A 20,507-nucleotide genomic window follows, 5' to 3' on the forward strand; every position below is an offset into this window, starting at 1 on the left:
TTTTTCACATGTGTCTTTTAATATATATCTTTGCAAGATTTTCCAGAATTAAAAACAACCAACTGGAAAAATCACACAAACACATGATAAAAACAATAGTTATCCAGTTACTCGGACAAAAGTTCCTTGATAAAGGCTTCTATTAAGTTTTTCATACGTAAGCTTACAATATTTTACTAAATAAAAAGTCTCCCTTTTTCTCTAAACTACTGAATAGCTAACTCAATTAAGTAGAGAAATCCTTCCATCTAAAAAATTTTATAACAATACTCTAGATCTAAAATGTATTATTTGAAAAACACTATTTGCCTCCCCACTCCTGTTCAAATTCATGGCACACACACACACATACACAGGCGGGGAAAGATCCAAATATGCACCTTTAAACTGTCCTATTTAATTTCAAATCTTAGGCGTACACATAAAAACAGTTGTATGTTCATAACACCCACTTGCAATCAGCAGCTCTGGGCCTAAGCATCCTGGTTGTTTTCTTTAAATAGAAACTAAACTCTCATACTATAAAAGTACGCTCCCTTCTCCCTTCTAGTTCCCCTTTTTCAAGCTAGTACAACTCACAAGCAGGATTAGCCCTCCCTTCCCCCTTTCCTGCCTGTAAAATCCAAGTTAGACAAACACTGTGTGGCTGAAATGACATATCTGAATGGAATTCAGACCCACCAGTTCCTGTTTATGTTTCTGATTTGAGAATGTTGTCTTCTCATTCACTATACATTAGGAACACGGCAAGGCCATAATCGTGTCGGGTTACATGCAGGCAGGACCAATGAGTATTAATCATTACTTCCAGTCAACTGGCAACAGCAGCAGCTGATGGAACACTACACCCTTCAGCTCTGTATAAATGAACATTCCAGAGAAGGAGAGTGAGGGAGTGTGTGTGTGTTTCCTTTCAGTCTCCATTTTATGAATGAAACTCCAGGCTCTATAGAGTCCATTCATGTAAGAGAAATGCTTACAGGGCTCTGCCCCTAGGGATCAATCCGTCATGGGTAAAACTGATGTGATTGGTTTAAGACAGCCCTTAGCCTTCCATTACTGACTTAAATGCAGTCCCTGTCCATTTGACCTGTGTTAATGCATAAAGAGTAAATCCAGACCATAGTCTCAATTCTCAAATCAAATCACTAGCCAGTGCCACTTACTGTAACTGTAGATTTAGAGCATATTTAAGTATTTCTTAGAAAAACTGATATAGTGGACCAGGGTACTGTTTGAGGAGATTTGCTATTTTAACTCACAAACAACTGAGGAAAATCCTGAGATACACTAAGCAATAACAAAAAAAAAGTTAAATTGGAAGGTCAATCCATGGCCTCTATTATAATAATAAAATCAATTAGGAAGACATCACTGTCACTTTTCACAACTGAAGCACCTAAAAATCAGAGATTAAGTGATGTACTAATCCACAAACCACTGAGTAAAAGAAAATTATCTTTAGATGGTAGAGAAACAGATAAGATGTTAACATTTTCTGAAGGATCGATCAATAGCTCCTTCCTTTAAATTCCCAAGTGCTTCTCCACTTGAATTTCTCAAAGCAATACTTTTAATGTTAGGAAAGGGGGGGAAAAGTGACCTCCATGTTTCAGGAGAAAATGTGGCCATAAGCAAACGATGCTCAGTGAATGGGACAGGGCCGTGGCTCCACGTTAGGGCGTGTTACAAATTAGGTGGAAAAAGCCACAGTTCACAGAAACAAAACCGGCACTGTCCTAGAAATTACTAAATATGATCAAATTCAAAAACAGTTTTGAGGAGGAAAGAAAGCTATTTCTGAGCAATTATGGGAATGATTTGTGAAGAGTCAGTCCCACACCCAATACTGTTTAATGTATAATAAGTTTTATAAGCCACCTGTAACTTGATCCTTAACTACAGAGGCAAGAAAATATTTCTCTTTGGGCAACCTGTAGCCATATGGGGAAACAGCTGCGATCAACAATCCTAGTATATATCTCTAAACTGTATTGCATGAGATCTTTACCATGCAAGATCTTTCCTATAGAAAAAGGAATGAAGAGAAATAGTTTCCTATTTCTATTGGTTTTAAACCTGTGAAGCACTGTCTACAATGGTGTTATTACAATTCATTATTTATCTTCCAATTTCTAATACCTGGTAACAAAATGGCAGAGGATCAAGTTACTACCATATTTTGCAGTTCAAAATTAAAATACTCAACGCAGCCAAGTGGGAAGGTGATCAAGAACCCTATAATCTAACACCCAGAGAAAATATGGGACAGCGCAAGACCAATGAGCAGTGAACATACAGTGGATTATTAATTCCTAAATAACACTCTTCTCTCAGAGCTTTAGAAAAACTTCAGTATTCTTTTGGGGATTACTTTCTAAGGTGGTTCAAAGATATGCAAATAAAAATGATGAGATAAGGCAGAATGTTTTCAAGTGTTATATTTCACATTTTTAAACATTAAAGTCTTCTTTTTTGACGAAGACGAGTTGCTAACTTCATGGCAGGCCTGGACATTTGAAATACATATCGGTATCCTTTCCTTCTACTCCCCTTGTTCCATCCGACTCTAATGAGGAGTTTTCAATAGTTTCCTTTCGTAATCAGTGTTCTCCCTGTGTTTCTGGAACAATGCTCCTGGTTGATCAGGCCTGTGTAACTCAATTGTTCAGAAAGGATGTAAGAGAATTTATTAGGATATATGTATGAGTTCAATTTCCCTACAATATATCTCTTCTTAATAAGAAGAGATAAAAAATAAATAAGAAATAAGTAAGAAAAATAAATAAGAAACCATTTTATTTCTTAAAAAATAAATAAGAAACCATTTTTAAACATAATATACCATGATGACAGAATTTCTGAGATGTTACTATAGTAACAGTAGTAACACTCACAGTAATAATAGTTTAGAGGTAAACGACTGGGTGATTGGAGCATTCTCAATTTTGTTTGTTTCAATTTTGTGCTAGTTGAGTCAGTTTATTGAAGCCTGAACCCCCAACACACAAAACACTATTTATTTACACTTCTGTGTGGCTGCAAAAAATAATTATGTTCCTCTTGCTCTGTTATCCACTGATCACATCCTGAAACTTTCACTTCAGAATCATATTATAGAGCCTACAAGGGACCCACCAAACAATGCTTATGAGAAGGAACACACGAAATTGCTTCCCTGCTTTCCCTACTGTGTGACAAAAATGAGTACCCACCAACACAGCAGAACACAGAATAGCATTTACAACATAAGAACTTTTCTTGCAATTTCGCAAAGCCCTTTCTTGCAATTTTGCAAAGCCGTAGCTGTTTAACTCTCTTGACTAAAGTGTCAGCTTCTGCCTCTGTGAGTACCAGATAAACTGGTCAGCTCTGACAAATGAAAAGTTAAATGTGTTCCAAGTTTTCACATGTTTCACATGAGGTAAATATTTTTTCAGTATTTATTTCAGCATTTCTCCGGCTATATGAAAATTTTCATATTTCATATATGAGGCACATTTCATATTTTTCAAGGACAGATAATTGTTCTTAAAATGTAAAGCTTTGTCTATTGGCCTTCATCAAAGTCCCAAGGTGATAAAGAAGTATATGGCAAGTATGGGAGGGGTGGCATGGGTGAAAAATAAATAAATTAAAAAATGAAGGATAAAGCCCTGGCTGCTGTGGCTCAGTGGATTGAGTGTGAGCCTGCAAACCACAGGGTCACCAGTTCAATTTCCAGTCAGGGCACATGCCTGGGTTGTGGGCCAGGTCCCTAGTAGGGGGTGTGCGAGAGGCAACCACACATTGATATTTCTCTCCCTCTCTTTCCCCCTCCTTTCCCTTCTCTAAACATAAATAAACTATTTTTTAAAGTAAAATAAAATAAAAATGGAGCATAGAAGAGGCCCATCATATTTTTCCGAATGTAAACTTCTCTTATATATATACTGCAGCCCCTCTTTCTGGTTTCACTGACAAAAGTTTGAAGATGACTATCCCATTTAAATTTTAAGCCATCAAGCTGTATCCAAGGTTTTCACAAAGAGTGAAGTCCAATAAGAAGGCTCTGACAAACTCGAAGTTTATTTAATCACAGAATGTAAGATCTGGATGGGCCATTAATTGTCATTTTTCCTTCTAATTATTCAGCATTCTCCAGAAGATAATCTCAACTGTTGTGCATGGTGTATATTTTTTCAAACATATATAATGTATTTTAAGTCTAAACATCATTTGATGTTTGTGAGTGCTGTGGAACGTAAAATACACATGCAGACTAGGAGAAGCATACCTTTGGTCATATTACAGATACTTTTAATTGCCCTGGGTAATGTAGAGCTTTTCAAAACCACAGAAAAATATTTAATCCAAAAATTAGAGAAAAGGATCAATAATATATGTAACTGATGATGGATTAAAGTACTTTATTTTGGACAATTACATAGAAAGAGAGACTGAACAGCACACTAAACTAAGAATAAGAAAACTGTGGTTCTGGGTTTGGCTGTTCCACATATCGGCTGTGCAACGATGCTAAATTAACTCGGATGAGCCTGTGGCATAGTATCTGTTCAAGAGGGACAAGGAGAAGGGATATAAACGAGGTAACCTCCAAGAGTTCATGAGTTTAAAAGTTAGCATTTCTATGAGACAACAGTTTGCATCAATTTCCCTGTGTAAATTAGTGCTAACATGTGCCACCACATAAGTGGTGTATGTCCTTTGAATAAAAGGACTCCTCATCAGTAGCAACAGAAGTGGCCTAATAAACACACTTCAAAAGTAGAAAAACATTTTCTTCCAGAAACATGTCCCCTTTCCCCATCCCTGCTCCTTCTTCCTCCTCCCCCACAATGGAAGCTTAAGCTGTGCACTTTCCCCAATTTTCTCATTTCAGAGACCTTCTCCCTGTCCCTGAAAGTTCTCCTTCCCAGTCCTCATCCCTACTTTTGGGTCGTCTCCCTAATTAATTTAAAAGATGAGCCATGAAACTTCAAGTCATGAAACTTCAGTTTCACTTGCCCACTGTGCCACCCTTTACAAATACTTCCCCAAGCTAACAAAAGAATAAAAAATAAACAGGAAAAACAACCAGTCAACCAACACAGCTCTAACAAAATGTGATCGATATCTAGAACAGCGGCCTCGTGGGGCATTCTGAATGGGCAAAAACTCACAGGCAGGCATGACAATGGGAAAGTAACCATGACTCTATGAAAACAGACACTGTGTAGGTCACTCCAAATGAAACACTCAACACATTCAACCCCTTTTATGTAGTCAGTTGGCCTTCAAGGAAGAAAAATCACATAGATAGGATTCAGGAAAAAACCAGCTAACCAACAATAAACTTGTATATTGCTCTGTGCAGCATGATTAGGCTAGAGATTAATGGAAGGGAAACAATAAAACATATAATCAAACTATTTAGAATTTAATAAAATATAATCATGATTACACTGTACTGGTTCACCAGCTGGCCCTAATATCAGTTTATCTCTGTATCTCGGTATCTTTTAATCTGAGTTTTTTTTCTTTTTTCCTGAATAAAACTTCTACTCTATTAATATTTTGCATTTTTAGCTTAAATATTCTGCAGTTAAAATTGCATTCCTGTAATTATAATTACAACTAATAGACCTCCCATTTCCCATGTCATAATTAATGTCAGGCTTTATTAGAAGTATAATCATGCAGCCTTTTCACTTACGAAGCTCCTTTTATTTTCACAACATTTACGTTTATACTGATTAAGCAACGGTGAGTTCTAGGGGCCTCCTGAAAGGACAGCCTTGGATCCCAGACGCTGAGTAAACCGACTTGAAACGCTTTTACATTGTTTTTGATCACATGAAATATTCTCTAATGGGCGATTTGTTCAACATCAATAAGTGAATCAAGAAATCAATGATTCAGTGATAAATACATTAGATTTCCGATAAGGGTCATGTAATGTGCTCTCAGCAAGGATGACAGAACTAATGACAACAAAGCAAAATATCTGGAGATCATACTTATCGACCACAATATATGACATATACAGATGTGTCAACTTAGTTGCAGCAACTTAGTGGCCAGTAAAATACATTGATATCCACTGATTAATTTTTCATAGGCTCTGCTTACACTGTTGCTACAGTTCTTTTAGACCACATCCAGAAAATACAACTTTGCTAGTCAACAATTAAATCAAAACAGAACTGTGCCCTGCTGGCAATATTGAAATAAATCAAAGGAATTGTACAACGTTAGCTATTTGAAATGCATTTTAGAGGGTACAAAGTAACATAAATTAACTGCTACTCAAATATTAAACAAGTATTTTGCATGTCATTTACAAGGTCTATGTCACACTTACAAGAGATGAGTTTATCTATCTTTAAAATAGGATACTGGACTGTTATGAACTGTATGATTGTATCCTCCAAAATTCATTGTGGAAGCCACACTTTCTAATGTGACTGTATTTTGAGGGGTAGCCTTTGCAAGTAATTGGGGTTAGATTAGCTCATGAAGGTAGGACACCCATGGTGCAATTAGTGTCTTTACAAGAAGAGAGAGACCAGAACTCACTCAAGGCCTCTCTCCTCCACGTGAGGACACAATGAGAAAGTGTCCATCTGCAAGCCAGGAAGAGGGGTTTCACCAGGAACTGAATCTGCTAGCACCTTGACCTTGGACTTACTGGCCTGCAGAACTGCTGGGAACAGATGTCTGTTTTTTTAAGCTTCCCAGTCCATAGTCTCTATCAATGGTATTTTAGCGTAATGGCCTGAGTTAAGGCAGGGACTGTGCTTTTTTTAGTCTTAAGTGACTAAATCTGTGATTGGGGGGTCAGAGAGTTTCTGACTCTGAAGTTCATATTATTTATGGCCCATAAATAATGCAATTAAATTTCATAGCACCAGCTTGCATTTTTGCCCTCACTGGGTTACTTAACTTGCTTCCTTGTTTGGTTCGTGTCTTCTCAAGAAATGTCCCACGTCCTCAACACCATGTTACATATAATTTCATATGTAGTGTAAATTAAAAGATTTTATATATAATCTCCAAAGAATCAAGAAAATGGTTTCAATATTAATCTTGCTGGGATATATAAACCATTTCTATAAGACACAGAGAAACTCTTTAAACGCTGTACTCTTCCAGTGCTTTTGAACCAATTATCTGGGCTATTTTATGATTTTCATATAAAGATTCTTGGAATTATGGTGAATTAAAAAACTAGGCAGCAAATTAAAATGTCATTTGGAGAATAAGGATAACATCAGTTAACAGGATTGGCAATTGATAAAGAAAATAAACCCTCCCTACAATAAAATCCACTGTGTCATGGGGTTCTTAATTATGGATGTAAACATGGACAATTATAAAAGGTTCTAAACTGTACCCACTACAGAACATTTTTGGGTAGCCTCCAGATTATAGGGCCAGGGACAATTCAAATAAAGAGCCTCAACCATATGTTTATTTTTTTTAAATTATAAGTGAGCTGATAAACAAGCATGCCTATGTTCACTGCAGCATTATTTACAATCACTAAGATATGGAAGCAGCCCAATGTCCATCAGTAGATGAACAGATAAAACAACTATGGGACACTTACACAATGGGATACTACTCGGCTATACAAAAAAAAAAAGTTAGTTTTACCCTTTACAACAGTACGAATGTACCTGGAGAGCATTACACTAAGTGAAAGAAGAAAGGGGTTTTTTCACTGCCCCACCCCAGAATAAAGGAGGCATGTCAGACATGCCGACGGCTCCGCGAATTTTCTTCCATCTGTCCGAATCCTGTGTGAATCTGTCTGGCCTTGAAAGGCTGCGAGGCAGATACCCCTTGGCTACCTCCTTAGTCTGGGGGTACACACACAGGAGCAGTGTGCTCTGCCTTAAGAGACCTGGACCTGGGCCCTGGCTGATGTGGCTCAGTGGATTGAGCACAGTCCTGCGAACCACAGGATCGCAGTTCGATTCCCAGTCAGGGCACATGCCTGGGTTGCCGGCCAGTTCCCAGGAGGGGACACACGAGAGGCAACCATACATTGATGTTTCTCTCCTCCTCTCCTTCCCTTCCCCTCTAAAGATAAATAAATAAAATCTTAAAAAAAAAAAGAGAGAGACCTGGACTTGGGAGTGCGGGATGAGCAGAGAATTCCTGGGTCTCTTTAACTACCTGAGGGTAGCTGGTACACCAACCTGAAGTAGAGGTATGGTCTCTGAATGGGCAGCTCTTCTTTTGAATCTCTTGCCCAGTGAGGAAGTGTGGCCAGAGGCCAGAGGGAACTCTCAGCATAGGGCAACCTCTTGCCACACTTTTAAGGGCAGTTTATCACAAAGCAAGTAATTTTATGCAGGTTGGAAACTCAAGACCCAGAGACAAGTTTCTTTCCTCAAGAAGAACTGATAGGAAAACTCAGCAGCTATTCCTAGGGAAGCAATAGTTCCTTCATGAGGAACATAGACAACTTTGCAACCAAACAAAAAAATTGCATTGTTTTAAAACATTTACAAGTCCACAACCATATACTGACCTCAGGTACCATGTTAATAATACTTTGCAAATACATGATGCACATCTTATAAGCATTAGCTTAGATTTTATCCTTAATTTTTTTCCTGAAATGTCGGAAAAGCAGATGTCCTGACTTTGAGATTATAACAGGAGAAACCAAGCACAAATGAGTTAAGTAATTCTTCTAAGGTCTGAAGGTCAAATTTGGTGGTAACATCTGCAAAAGATTTAAATGCTCCTTACTTTTAGGAAAATCCCTTCTCTATCTTGATACACTACTCTGTGAGGCCTTTCTGCTTCGGTGACGCTGAAGCTAAACTCTGTGATTAAACCATAAATCTGTAGTTTTGTATCCCGCTCCTAGTGAGTAAGAATCTTTAATTCTGGAGTCTTGGAATCTTGCCACCGACAATGAAAAAACAAACAAACAGTTTTAAGCAATAAGTGACCCAGGACAGAGCAACATTACTGTCTGTAAACACTTATTAAATAGTGCCATAGTAGAAAATAGAAAAAAATAGACCGGAATTCAGAAAATAATGACAAGGTTACTTACACTCTGGGGCTCAGAGTGTGTCTAATGTTACAGATTGCAGCCTTCTTCGGACTGGCCCCATATCTAGACACTATTTGAACCGTCAGCTCATGACAAAATACCCGCCCTTCACATATACAGAAAGATTCAATGAAGAGATAATATCAGAAAGATTCCACCAAAACAAAAAATGTCAGAGGAGCCACCGGGTCTGATGCCACCACTAATCAAAGTGACAAGCCAGTGAAAAGACGTCTTAAATGTAACTTAAAACAGGGGCCTACCTGAATCATACGCAAAATCTCTGGGTTCCTGTTTAATCATCAGAGGAGGGGGGAAGCTTTGACTGGGCGCACCACCAAGCATGGTGCTGTGTTCATACACTGGGTCATGATACTCCTGCTTAAAGCCTTGAGGTGGGAAGGGGATGTTGGGCTCAGACATCTGCCGTTGGTACATGGGACGTCCTTCCCTCGGCATTGTCGGCAGAGGAGGAAAGGAGTTACAGGGTTCAGAAAGCTGGCGGCGAAATCTAGGATATAAGAGAACATGATTCAGATAAAACAATAAATACTCTTTGAAATACTGGTGCAATTTTTTAACTGTTTAATCAACATGATAACTCAACGGACTCAAAGTGTAAATCTGTAACGAAGACTAGATTTCTCCTTCCTGGGCCAGTAGCACTGTGCTTTTTAATCATAATGTGGCAGGTAATCCCCTTCTAATTAGTCCCTTACAGCATCATTTTGATACAATACAGTAAGATAAAGATGTTCTTTGAGAAGAGCTAGGAGAATGATACACTACTTTGAGGAAATGTTACAGTAAAAATGCCCAATTTAAAATCAGTTGGATCATTTTCCAAATTTCCATATTAAGAGGGTCTTGAATAATTCTATACTAGGAAAAAATGAAAGAATCTGATCTCAGACTATATTCTCTATCTTTCATTTCTGCACCAAACTAATCTACAACAAACAAACAAACAAACAAAAAACCCCTTCCCAATAAGTTACTGAAGAAGCAAGAGAAGAACAGACAGGGCTCTTAAATCTCCAACAACGTCCTAAATAACATTCTATTTTAGTGATAAATAAAATTAGCAAATATAGAGACTCATCCAAGCTGGTTTTTAAAAGATCATCTCTTTACTGTCCAACAGTAACATACAACACATTGGTTTCCAATAGCTTCATACAAAATCTCAGGTTGATAAAAATAAGCATAGAGGATGCAGCAGAGTTCCAAAAATGGAAATAACATGGCATCTTGCATATTTAGGACAGGTTGTGCTGTTAGGTTATGAGGAAGGTCTGAGGCCTTCTGAGCAGAAGGTTGAGAGTGCGTCTTTGCTCCTTCCCTCTTAGTTGTGCCCTGTAACGACTGGCTAATCACGTAATCGTTCCGTCCTGTGTTTCTCATCCATAATACCATTGACCCACCACAAAGACATGGATTAATTAAAGATTTAAAAGTGCTCTAAAAATGCCCAGGAGTGCTTAAAAATAACCTATTCAACATTACTATGAACAAATAGAAGCCTATTAACTCTCTTCTTCCCCACCCCCCTCACCCCACTAAAAGCATTCCAGAGACATTAATTTGGAAAGTTAACATTTAATTTTGATAACATTAAATGAAAATAAGGTAAAAGCTAAAGAATTGTAAAGTAGCCGCTTTAACATTTTCTGAGAACACTCCACCCAGTGATTTAACTCTGCCCTCCCTGGCTGCCCTGGAAACTACTGGAATTCCACCTACACCTGCAGACAATAAACTGAAGAAACTCCAATATTGCGAAAACAGCTAGGCTGACTGGCACTGCATCCATTTCCCTTCCCTTGCATATTTCATTAGCCAAAAAAAGAAACAGAAATTATCATTAAGAACTGTCAAGGAGTGAATCAGAAAATTGTAACTTCAAGTTAAAAATAAGAAACCAGCTCACTCGTGAAGCCTTAAAAGGGGGTTAATAGTACTCGCATTAAAATCTTGGTAAGGGCCCTGGCTGGTGTAGCTCAGTAGATTGAGTGCGGGCCTGCAAACCACACGATCGCGGTTCGATTCCCAGTCAGGGCATATACCTGGGTTGCAGGCCAGCTCCCAGCAGGGGACTACCCGAGAGGCAACCATACATCGATACTTCTCTCCTTCTCTCCTTCCCTTCCCCTCTAAAGATAAATAAATAAAATATTTAAAAAAATAAAATCTTGGTAAGGAATCAAGCTGTTTGTTTTTAGGAATCAACCTGACTCCAATTGGTCCTTTCTGAGGACCACGATGGATATTAAACACACACGCTTCACAGGAAACTACCAGTTTTTTGGTGCCATGCTTATGAGCTGCTGACCTACTGCAAAAAGAAAGTGACTCAAGAAGCTCCTGGAGAGCGTTAATGGGGAAGGATGCTGATGAACTCCTGGATAAGGAAAAAAACAGCCTAGGAGGGGTGGGAAACGTTGAGAAAAAGAGACTGGGCTCCCTCACTACGGGTGCAGTAACAAGTGCCAAAGGGCTGGCCTGCGGAGCAGAATGAGCCTTAGGAAAAGAAGGTAGGGTGCAGTCCGGCTGGCCACATAGCCTTCCCAGAGTGAGGTGGGGTGCCCAGGCTGGGGGGGGCTATTCGGGGAAAGGATCTGTTCCCAGAGCAAATTTGCCATTTATAACTGAGGGACTGTCATTTGTTGGCTAGAGCCCTCCAAGAAATCCTCCTCAGAAACATAAGGCCTCAGAGATTTTCCTGGGAATGGCCAGCTGGTACTGTCCTCAAAACACAATGGGGAGGCAATGGGAAAAGACCCTGAGCTTCCCTCTTACAGTTCCGGACCGGCTGTTCTCAGTCTCAGATACTTGACTTCAAGTAGAGAAACTAAAATGGATTTGGCCACAGCATCTCAAGTTAGGTCACCTAAAAGCAGGCACACTGCTTGTTGCCCAGTCACCTTCCAGAAGAAATAACGATTCTGCACAAAGAGCCAACTATACAATCTAGAATTCTGGCACTCATTGGAGAGCAAGAGATTCAGGTGTCGAGAACTCTGGGAAATCACCAGAAGTGGGCAAAATAAAACGTGCTTCTTCTTTTCACTCTTTTCCCCTTTTAGCCCTGCACAATGTGAATGTGTTTAAATGGCCCACCCTGCAATGAGATTTCTTTCATCTGTGTTTATGAAACTGTTTACACAGATGCGCATACCACTGCACACTGACGAGGTCTCAAGTCCATCGGTGAGGCGGGAAGGAGGACTAAGTGATGGGGACAAAGGTAGAAATGATACAGCTCAGGTTCCACACTGGAAAGGATGCCTTCCTCTTATCCCTTCCCACCAAAACAGTTTTACCAAATTCGAGATTACTGAAATTGCGTTAAATACCCTACCAAAAGTAGGTTATTCCCTATTTTCAGCAAGTTGCCAGGGTCCCCTCTTCTGGTTCCCTCTGCTGCTCTAGACGATGCCTTTGGCTGAGTTGTTTTTATAATGGTTTGTCAGAGCCAGTTTGCCCAGGCTTCTGGTTTAATTTTTAGAAGTTCTGTGAGTCCATCGTTAAAGACAGCCATTAAGAAGTAAATTATGTAAAGTTCTCATTTCAAAAAGTTGTATTAAGAACAAAGGCTTTATTACTACTCAAAACTCATAGCTTTCTCATTATTATACTATACCTGACCATTTATGATGCTCTTGAGATTATGACTATAGTATCTATATGGTAGAAAATACTACAGAATTTAGTGTGGCTGCACATCTCTTTCCAATTCCACATTCAAGACTGCCCTGCTGATAGCCTGAAATCACAGCCATGGGGGAATGTTTATATCACACATTCATCACAGGTATACAGATTGGGTCTTCGGGACTTGCTTCCACAGAACCTGTGTTCAACATTTCCCAGCACACCACTGCTCTATATATGTACAAGACAGAAGGGGAAGGAAGAAGGCCATATATAATCAACCTGTGTGTTAAGTCAGGTAATAAGACCTCTAAAAGCATCCCAATATTTTATTTAAAAGTAAATTACTCATTTCTAGGAATCAAGAATTACTCACCACAGCATCCCTCCTAGCTCCATGCTCTGGTTGTTGCCTTGGTTCTTTCTAAGTACTACTAATTTGGTTTCTATCTCTTTTAACTTTATATTCTCACATCCAGGGTCATGTATCTAGTGACGTTAAATATCCATCACATGGAAAGGATGTAAAATGAGTTTAATCAAATATGTTTTATTCTGCAAAACTTTGTACAGCTATGCCATTCACTCTAAGGTAAAAAACCTGATTCCATAAGTCACCTACTAAAATTAGTCTTCTAACTTCATAGAACAAGTACACACATATGCTCATAAAAAACAGGATGATCCGATTCAAAGTGTAAGTGAAGCAATTTAATTCAAGCAAAGTGAAAGAAAAATGTTCAAATGTCAGTATAGAGATTAATTTCCCACTTTAGCAACAAATTTAAATGTTTATAAAATGACCACTTATAAATGACCTTCTCCACAATTTGTAACTACTAGATAGAGCAAGATAGAGCAAGTTCTTTCTAAAACTACTTTGCCCAGTTGTGCAAGATTAACATGCTCACCTTAAATCTACTATAGGTCTTAGGAATTGGTAATAGAATTTCTTCTAAGAATAACAAAACCTTTTTTTAAACAAAATACAGTATTTGCAGCACACCTGTGGTCCATGGGGTATCTGCTGTCTTGCATGGGCTGTGATGGGGGGAGGTGAGCTGGGAAGGCGTGGTCAGGTTTCGGAGTGTGAGTTGAGTTTGGAGATGCATGATGCAGTGGAGACACAGGAGTGCTGGAAGGGCTTGGGGAGTTGGAGGGCCTCATTCCCACTTGTGGCTTCTGATCATAGGCACTACCCAAGGAACAAGAAAGAGAGAGAGAATATTTGTTTCCTTGTAGCAATTAAAAAATATTCCAACCTAAGGAAGCAAAAAAAAAATTTTTTGGCTTAAATCATAAGGAAGTTAGAATTTTATGTCTTTGGTGTCTGGAATTCCAGAACATGTAGTCTTTAAAAATGCCACACACTTAAAGAGAAATAGGATAAAATTAGTAACTTGGTAACATCATATATATAAAACATATTTCTAATATGGATACAAACAACTTAGTATCAGAAAAGCACTGTCTATGAAAGCGGTGGCGTCGCTTCCATGTATCCTTCATATGTCTCCTTGAGGAAGTTGCAGAGATCTTTCTACATCATTAAAGTTTCTCATATTATAATTCATATTACATTGGATTTTAGAACAAGAATATCAGTCTAATGAGGTGGAGACCACACCTAGCTTGACTTTATTAGTGGTGGAATTTTAAGAAGCCAATGCTTTTGCTCTATTTTCCTTTCACATATGTAAGAAACGGTGCTTGGCACTAACTTTCTCACATGGGATAATAAAGATTAATGAGGCAGATTAATATCTCTCTGATATATTTGAACTTTCTTGGAGCATAAGTACAAAATAATTTTCTTAAGAACAAAATCCTATCGTCATAGACTAACTTGTACAAACTTGCAAGCACTCACAGAGGAGTAAACGAGTGAGCTTCTTCACAAATCTCAGGGGACTCCCTGTGTGTACCCTTCAAGAATGTGCTTTAACTAATCTTTGTGATTTAAAAAATATTTTACAAAAAACAAATTTTACTTAAATTCACAAACAAAAGTGCCATTTCTAGGTTAAAATATTGTATTTCCTTATAAAATAAAAAGAGTTCATCAATATCTATTTTTTTCCTTTAAAAAAGAAAATTTTCTTTTTTGCATTGACTTATGTAATAATTTATTCTGTTGCTCCATCTATATTACATCCAACGTAAAAATGCAAAATTGAAGGAGTATATGCTGCATAAGTCTACTCTTGCCTTAAAGTGCAGTTAATGGAGAGTATTATATTTGGTTCTACTTCTTTTCTTTACCAATATTTTTAAATGAGAATATACTTCTATGAAATGACTCATCTGATTCATTCCTGTGTAAAAAGAAAAAAATACATCCTCTGCCCTAGAATAATACTTTTTTTCCCCATGAAATGTTGCCTTTATAGTTTGCATAGAAAAGGAAAATCCAGAATTTTATCCATATATCACTGTGGGAGTTATTGGTCCCCAGAAAAACATCTCAAAATATTTAGACAATTCCTTTACTGTTAACGCATGGAACATTAGTTACGCCATATACAGCAGTGGTTATTTTACAGTCACACTGCTGATCAATGCTGAAATCCAATGACAATGCTGTATCTATTTGGTTCATTGATTAAGCCTTCTTTAATGTTAAATAATTATTCTGTGAATACATAACCACTCTTAAGGAGGAAATATAAAAACTAAAGACACTATAAAATGAAACTTGTATCAATTTTTTTATCTAAACCAAGTATGCTTTAATAGTTAGCTTTGACAAGAGATCTATGTAGTTTTAACTGAAGGGACCCATAATTTCAAGGCTCTGGTGACCTCCCAGAAAAGTAGATATAAAAAGACAAGTGTGAGTTTGCAAGAAAACATAGTACTAGAATATGCAGGCATTGGTCAGCTGCTGACTGCACAGCTCTAAGTTTCTTGAGTCCTATACTCTGTATTAAGTAGGAAAGATATGAGAAATTATAAAATCCATTTGGATCACAATGTATTATGAACTTGAATCAACATAACTTATGAAATGGCAAATATCTGTAATCACTTTTTAAGCTTCCAAACTAACTCCTTTTAAGAACTAAGTTTCTACTGTAATTGAGAGTAATAATATTCAATATACAGAGCCAACTTCTTCCTTATACAATTAGAGTCCAACATGAAAAGTAGCAGAATGCAATTTGCTAAGAAGGGTTTTTAATGAACATATGTGTTATCAAATTTTCTAACAAATGAACGATGTACTTTTATTGCTCCACCCTTTACTATCATCAGAAGGAACAACTGGCTTTTTAATAGATAATAGCCTCTGCTAAGCCTTATAAAATTCTAACTTTATTGCAATTGTCCATGAACGCATCTTATAGATCATCTACAAAGCCTGTCAGATAACTAATGTGCTGCTGAGACATGCCAAATGTTTCATTTTTTCCCCCTGCAAACTCTATCTAAAGTACATAATGCATCCATTCTAATGAGAACTTTCAACAGCTGCTTAGGCCAAATACGACCCACTTTTCAAATCCAGATGCTTCACTCAGTAGAAAGGCAACCAATAATGTGCATGTAAATTGTTGCTTTAAAATCATTAAGAAGGTGTACGATTGAATGGTAAACGGGTTTCTGGAGTTCTTCTAAACACATCACCTAATGAGCCTGCTATACAGTGAAGATATAACTCTTACAAAGTTTGTCCTGAGATTTTAAGTTAGATTCTGGACTTTTTGTTTCTGCAAGTGTGATCCTCTCTCTCTCTATATATATACATGATTGCTTTACCTGACATTGTACAGGCACTTTTCTCCATAGCTGAATTTAAAGGGCTGCTCTTGACTGCAGGCAGAGCCGAGTTCTGAACATGGGCTGTGGGGTTCTTTCTTGATTTTCAGTGGTAGGCCATGAAAAGCCACTAGAAAATTAAAAAAAAAATGAAATGCCAACAAAAGTTAAAAATTAAATATATTATCTGCTGCTTTACTTCTCTTGTTTAAAATGCCACTAACATTCATATTAACCCACATACAAAAGAAAAGTCACATCTGATGGCCAGCGTGGAAGGAAAGATTCTGGAGAATCTCTGTACCTCCCTTTTCTCTTTATGGTCTAACCAAATACGTGCTTGAACCCTCATTACTTGAAGTGAGTCACTTGTAATTTGCTTAGCTGGTACTAATAATAGAAGCTCAATTCTCAGAAAGTATGTTTGGGAAACATTTCAGAAAGATTTTTAATGATTAAAACAGAAAAAAAAAGTACAACTGAATTAACTGAAAGCTAGAACATAAAAAATTCCAAAAAAAATAACTGAAGGCTGAAACATAATTCTAAGCATTACTGGAAGAAAAACATGTCAAATCCATCAATAGTAATAGAATGACAACTGGATTTTGAGAAAAAAATCTAGGTTCAGGTGCACTGGAAGCTGATGATAATTTGGAGAAGAATCTCAACATCTAAGAAGGTAATGGTCATCTATAAAACAGATAAAAACACCAGCTTATCTACTCACCACAACTGTGACGATGAAATATTAAAAATATGTGACAGTTATTTGTCACATGTAACCCACCGTAAAACAATTATTCTCAACCACATGTTTTTTCTTTTCATATGACTTAATATATGGTTATACTTATGGTCATTAATTCTTAATATAATACAAAACCATATAAAATATGAAGGCTAAAAGACAAGTATATTTGAAGGGAATCATAGGTTTAAAAACAAATAAATAACACTATGTATTTTTTTATTCTTCTATATGAAATTGAAAAAAAACCTGTTAAGCAGTTCTGTCAGAATAAGTGAAGTTTTAGTTTCAATGAAAAATTGGTAAAAAGATACAGAAATAATAAACATAAGAACAGACTTTTTCTTCATGTACGATGTGCACGCGTATGACTAACCAGGATAAACAACAGGAGGACACACATTCTGAAGATTTTAACTACAATAAACACTGGAGTTAAACCACAAAAGATTGAGTCTGTGTTCTCTAAAGATACTACAGGAGAAAAATCCTTGTTGTTTTAGATACCATTCAATCTTAATTATGACATCGCGGCAGTATAAACTTGTACTAGTTTGAATGTCAAATATAATTTCAATATAAACATTTCAGACCAAGAACTATGAAGCTATAGAAAAATAAATACTATTTGTTTGTACATGTATAGCATTTTGACAAAATTGTTCATGCTACTCAGGACCCATCTGAAATACCGCAGAAAATAAATTTGCCAAAGAAACAAATTTCACCTAAATTAGTTGACTAAGGGAAACATAATAAATGATAATAAAATAATCTCACTGGGTGGTCTATTTCAAAGTGTTTTCTTGATGGAGCACATGTTTGCTACACCTACGGAAAGCAGAGACTAGAAACAGAGGAGAAATTACATGCTACTTTCTATGGCAAGGGTGCTCAAGTTCATCAGCTTTACCAAGTCAGAAAGTTATAATTTATTAACCATTCAGGGGAAAGAGATTTAAGAACCTCAAATACCAATTATAATATAAGGAAGGACTTGCTAGGATTTCAATTTGAACAACCAACTAGAAAAACACATCTTTGCAACAGATAAATTTGAATGTGGACTGGGTGGTAGATACTAAGAAATTAATGTTAATTTTGTTGGATGTGGTAATGCAATGGCAGTTGTACCAAAGAAGATTTAAAGTTAAACATTTTAAAAATATTTACAGAAAATAACAAGATGTCTGGGATTTTCCTAAAAAATTGTCCAGAAAAAAAAATAATGGGAAAATAAAATGAGGTATGGGGGGAATGGATTGACTTAAAACAATGTTGATGGGTAGTGGAAGTGTGTTATATTATTCTCTCTACTTTTATCTAAGTTCCATGTATGCATGATGAAAAGCCTTTAAAACTAGCAGGAAAACAAAATTTAGAGTAGTATGCATAAGAAAATTCCCTCCCTGCAGTGTGTGAGCATGTGCACACTACTTGTCAGACTGACAAATATTGCATAGGCAACAATTAACTATACATTTGTTGCCTTCTTGATGTTTTCAACTATCTTTATTACTATATTTCAAAAGTCTTTGGGATCATGAAGTAGAATAAGATTAGTGAACAGAACACAAAAAGCACCAACCATAAAGAAAACAATCTACCAATTAGGCTTTACTAAAATTAGGAATTTCTCTTCATCAGAAGATACTATTAAAGGACGACAAAGTAAGCCACAAACAGCAAGATGTTTGCAATAGAAAAATCTGGTAAGAACTCACATTCAACATAGCAAGAAATGCTACGAATAAGACAAATCTAGCAACCAAAATAAAAATGGACAAAAGACTTAAACAGGAAGTTCATAAAAGACATCCAAATAGCAAAACAAAGAAGGAACAACAACAAAACATATATGAAAAGTATTCAATATCTATACTCATCAGGAAAATGCAAATAACACTTGAGATTATCATTATACTAGAATGACTGAACTGCAAAAGATTGGCATCAAGATTGAAGACAGAAAGCAACAGAAACTTTTATAAATGCTACTAAGGTTATAAATTGATACACTTTGAAAAATCTTTTTGCAGTAGCTACCAAAGCTCAGCATAAATCAAACCTGTGTCTAGAAATTACACTTAGGTATATACCCAATGGAAAGGACTGCATGTGATCAACAAAAGGCAAGTATAAGAATGTTCAAGCCCTGACTGGTGTAGCTCAGTGGATTGAGCACGGGCCTGCAAACCAGAGGATCGCAGTTCGATTCCCAGTCAGGGCACATGCCTGGGTTGCAGGCCAGTTCCTGGCAGGGGACACACGGTACATTGTGTGTTTCCGGCAGAGGCAACCATACACTGATATTTCTCTCCCTCTCTCCTTCCCTTCCCCTCTAAAAATAAATAAATAAAATTAAAAAAAGAGAATGTTCAAAGCAGCTTTATTCATAATAGCAAAAACTGCAAAACCTCAAATGTTCATTAGCAGGTAATGAAGAAGTTGTGGCATATTCATACAATGAAATACTATACAGTAATAACAAGGAATAAATTCCTGTTACACGCAGAAGCCTAGATTGTCTCACAACCGTGGTGTAAAAGAAGCCAAGCACAAAAGAATATGTAGTATATGAATTTCAAGATCAGACCAAACTGAGAGTGAAAGAATGCCCTACTGCTGGTGGATGGGCAAGTTAATGACTGAGAAAGGGCACCAGTAACCTACTACTGTGCCAGGAATATTTTATACCTTGCTTTGCATGGTGGTTATTTGAATATATGCACCAAGCTGTACACCTGGGAATTTTGCATAGTAAATGCATATCTCAACAAAAAGCTTTTAAAAAATGTGAGGGGCATCAACCTATGCTATTTGGTACAAATTAAGATATTTTAACATGTCTGACTTCCTGTCTCAGCAGACATCTAAGATTGTGCTCCAGTTTCATAAGATAAATAATTCCAGATGAGGGAGGGGACGAATGACAAGTTTGGGGCACCATCAGAAATGGTTGCTAGCATGACAGTAACCTGCTATCAAAATGCCCACTGGTATCACACTAGAAGCAAAAGGCATGATCCATCCTAGTGGCTACACTGTCTGTCTAGAATTCTAGAGCTCTCAGGAGTGCTTCATGCGCTTCCGGAATTGACTTTGAGAGAAAGGACATAAGGATTCCCAAAGTGTTATCAGAGGCAAGTTGATCCCTAAACTCAGGATCCCCAAATCTGGCCAAACATCTAAATTCCCAGGCAATTTTTGAATAAACAAAGACTTCCAGAACTCATGTTATAGGTTGACCTGTGTCCCCTCCAAAATGCTTTCATTGGGAAGATT

General features: G+C 37.2%; 1 protein-coding gene across 4 annotated transcripts in view; it reads right to left on the reverse strand.

Annotated features, from left to right (window-relative positions):
- The window catches only part of ETV1 (ETS variant transcription factor 1), a 91,550-nt gene that overhangs the window by 26,530 nt on the left and 44,513 nt on the right, over window positions 1–20,507 (reverse strand). For all 4 annotated transcript variants that reach the window (XM_037056251.1, XM_037056250.1, XM_037056252.1 and 1 more), the window contains 3 exons: window positions 16,472–16,601; window positions 13,719–13,907; window positions 9,322–9,569 (listed from right to left, as the gene is read on the reverse strand). In XM_037056251.1, the coding sequence (XP_036912146.1) occupies window positions 9,322–9,569; window positions 13,719–13,907; window positions 16,472–16,601 (567 nt within the window). The remainder of the gene's footprint in view (window positions 1–9,321; window positions 9,570–13,718; window positions 13,908–16,471; window positions 16,602–20,507) is intronic.

Source organism: Sturnira hondurensis, unplaced genomic scaffold (genome assembly GCF_014824575.4).
Source record: "Sturnira hondurensis isolate 20B ecotype Veracruz unplaced genomic scaffold, ASM1482457v3 Scaffold0008897, whole genome shotgun sequence".
Classification (NCBI taxonomy): domain Eukaryota; kingdom Metazoa; phylum Chordata; class Mammalia; order Chiroptera; family Phyllostomidae; genus Sturnira; species Sturnira hondurensis.